The sequence below is a fragment of the Oncorhynchus keta genome, chromosome 3 (assembly GCF_023373465.1).
Source record: "Oncorhynchus keta strain PuntledgeMale-10-30-2019 chromosome 3, Oket_V2, whole genome shotgun sequence".
Lineage (NCBI taxonomy): Eukaryota > Metazoa > Chordata > Actinopteri > Salmoniformes > Salmonidae > Oncorhynchus > Oncorhynchus keta.
The window spans coordinates 6,700,152-6,703,083 of record NC_068423.1 but is presented as its reverse complement, the minus strand read 5'-3'; the positions used below and the strand labels follow the sequence as shown (position 1 = coordinate 6,703,083).

Sequence of the window (2,932 nt, the reverse complement as noted above, 5' to 3'; positions counted from 1 at the left end):
GAATATTTACACTATATTTGTGGGGCTGTGTACACAATACGGTGTCCCTATGGCGTTGTGTCGCTGCGGCCTATGGACAAGTGTGTGAGAATGGTAACTTACCTAAGTTGTCAATGGATAGAAAACAGCACTCAACCCTTTGGGACAAATTTGTATTGGTATATGTGCATAATGACTCATTTGTTTATTTGCTTCATTTGATTAAGCAAACACACATTTGTAAGAATGTAGAATAAATATGTACTCGACAGGACTTGTAGTTGGAATAAGTTGTCACATCTTTAAATGGGTTACACAGCATAAGCCATTTGAAGATGAATCCTAAAAAATTTTTTTTTTAATGTGTGGAAGTTAGACCTGAATACCAAGGTGTAAATCCTATCTCTCACAAGCCTCAACTTGACATTATCTTACAAATATCAATAGCCTACAAAGCTTGTGGATAGGCTAACTCTCTGTGCTGCTGTGACTGATTTGTCATTATGTTACCCAGATATGGATCTCACAAGCTTTTTTGCCATGGATTACGGTCACAGCCTGGTGACAGGGGACTACTTTGACTACAACGACACTTCAACCAGAGGCTACGAGCTCATTGAGCGCTGCGAAGCCAGCGAGCATCAGCTGACCATCAAGGTCTTCCAGACCTGTGTCTTCCTCCTGGTTTTTCTCCTGGGCCTGCTCGGCAACTCCCTGGTCATCGCCACCTTTGTTCTCTACCGCCGCCTGCGTCTCCGCTCCATGACTGACATCTTCCTCTTCCAGCTGGCCCTAGCCGACCTCCTCCTACTCCTTACCCTGCCCATCCAGGCTGGGGACACCCTCCTGGGCCACTGGGCCTTCGGCAATGCCCTGTGCAAGGCAACGCATGCTAGCTACGCTGTCAACACCTACAGCGGGCTGCTGCTGTTGGCCTGCATTAGCGTAGACCGCTACATGGTGGTGGCTCGGACCCAGGAGGTGCTGAGGCTACGTAGCCGCATGCTGACGGGTGGCAAGCTGGCCTCGCTGGGCGTCTGGCTAACCGCCCTGCTACTTAGCCTGCCCCAGATCCTCTTCTCCGGGGTGGAAAGAGAACAGGGGGGTGAGGCTCACTGCGGCATGAACGTGTGGGTGGAGGAGAGCTGGCGGGTCAAGACGGCCACCCGCTGTGCCCAGATTGCCGGCTTCTGCCTGCCCTTCCTTGTCATGGTAGCCTGCTACTCGCTGATTGGCCGAGTGCTGTGTGAGGGGCGGGGGGGCTGGCGGCGCCAGCGGACCCTGAGGCTGATGGTGGTGCTGGTGGCCGTCTTCCTGCTCTTCCAGCTTCCCTACACCGTGGTGCTCTCCCTCAAGGTGGCAGGGCCAGGGGCTGCCAAGCAGACTTGCGATCAGTGGGCTGCCACACTGCTGAGGGAGTATGTGACTTGCACCCTGGCATATACCCGCTGCTGTCTCAACCCCCTCCTCTATGCCCTGGTGGGTGTCCGCTTCAGGGGCGACGTTCTGAAGCTGCTCCACGGCGTTGGCTGCCTGTGCTGGGCCGTGTCTGGGCCTCACCTGGAGAGCTGTACCTTGGGGTCACCCACCTCCCTGGGCATAACCACGCTCTCCCCCCTGCCGCCCACCTCACCTCTGCTCCTACCCCCCGACACCCTGGCACACAGCATCAAATATCAGCCTCCAACAGCAAGCCATCCCTCTTGCCCGACCAAGGTGTTTCTCTTCCCTAGTAGGCCTACCCTGCCCCCAGATGGCCTGCTTCAGTCCACTGTCTCCAAAACCAAACCGGTCTAAATCAATCTTTGTATAGCTTGTGTGATCCTTGTCAGGACTCACTTTTATATTTCATGTTAAGATTTGCATTAATCGATCATTAATTCTATTCAATTGTATTTCACTTTAGTGTCCACTTTTATAATATATCTTATGTGCATTAATTGTGTATTACTGTAATCAAGCAGTGCTTGTGGGACTGTGACTGTATGTTTCCACTTGTGACAGCTCTACCTGAAATTATGCTATAAATTTTTTAAAAATATGAATATGCTTCATGTGATATTTTGGCCTGAATTTCTATTTAATATTAATATATCAAATAGAAATATATAAATATAATATTTGCCTCACTTATCTTTGTAACAGAAACATATATTTTTGAAAATAGTACATACACTAATACTAAAAATACTAAATATAGTATGCATGTATGTACTACAATTTTACAACACAAGGTTGTAAATTATTATTATTAATGTCAATGTAATATTCAATGGTTGATGGAACATGTCTGAAATAAGTATTATGTGAAGATATGTTCAAACAAGTGCAATATAGACTGTCCTCATATATTATAGAATCATGTAGTTATGGTGCGTCTTTAAGGCCAACTGTTTAAACAAAATGTGTAGCATGGCATTGTTGAATACTGGTTTCTGATTGGCTTCAAGGGCATTCTATTTCGCTATAACACAGCACGGTAGAATTCAATGGCTATAGTTGATTCTTACATGTTCTATGTTTGAGCTGCTTTTGAAAGCAACATTAGAGTTGGAAACATTATTGGCATTGTTGAATTCAATTTTCATAACAGCAATCTGGGACTGATTGGTTTTGTTTGATGAACCAGCAAGTCTGTTTGTTTAGTTACCAAGGCAACTACTGTAAACGTGCTAGCTGCTTCATTACGGAACACCGTTTTGGTCTTTGCGTGTCAGAAAATATACACGTCAAATAACATTATTTGACCCGTAAAATTACACTATTTGACACTATTTACACGTCAAATAACACAGTTTAATTGTAGAATGTTGTGTTGGACCGCAACTTCTGAGGTAGCTAGCTAGCACCAATACAACCTGCCTGTCATCATCTAAAATAACCCGAATTTATAAGACAGTTCTTATTTTATTAATGTTCAGACCCATCGATGTGAAGCTAGCCACAATAAGGA

General features: G+C 45.7%; 1 protein-coding gene across 1 annotated transcript; it reads left to right on the top strand.

The window, feature by feature from the left end:
- Positions 1 to 499: 499 nt before the first annotated feature.
- On the top strand, positions 500 to 1,987 carry ccr10 (chemokine (C-C motif) receptor 10). The gene has a single exon (XM_035747437.2). It carries the CDS (start codon positions 520 to 522, stop codon positions 1,774 to 1,776), a length of 1,257 nt encoding a protein of 418 aa, XP_035603330.2. The 5' UTR covers positions 500 to 519; the 3' UTR covers positions 1,777 to 1,987.
- Positions 1,988 to 2,932: the final 945 nt, after the last annotated feature.

Bases quoted from the DNA above. Each gene is read 5' to 3' on its own strand.
- ccr10 (XM_035747437.2), top strand. From the start codon at position 520: ATGGATTACGGTCACAGCCTGGTGACAGGGGACTACTTTGACTACAAC.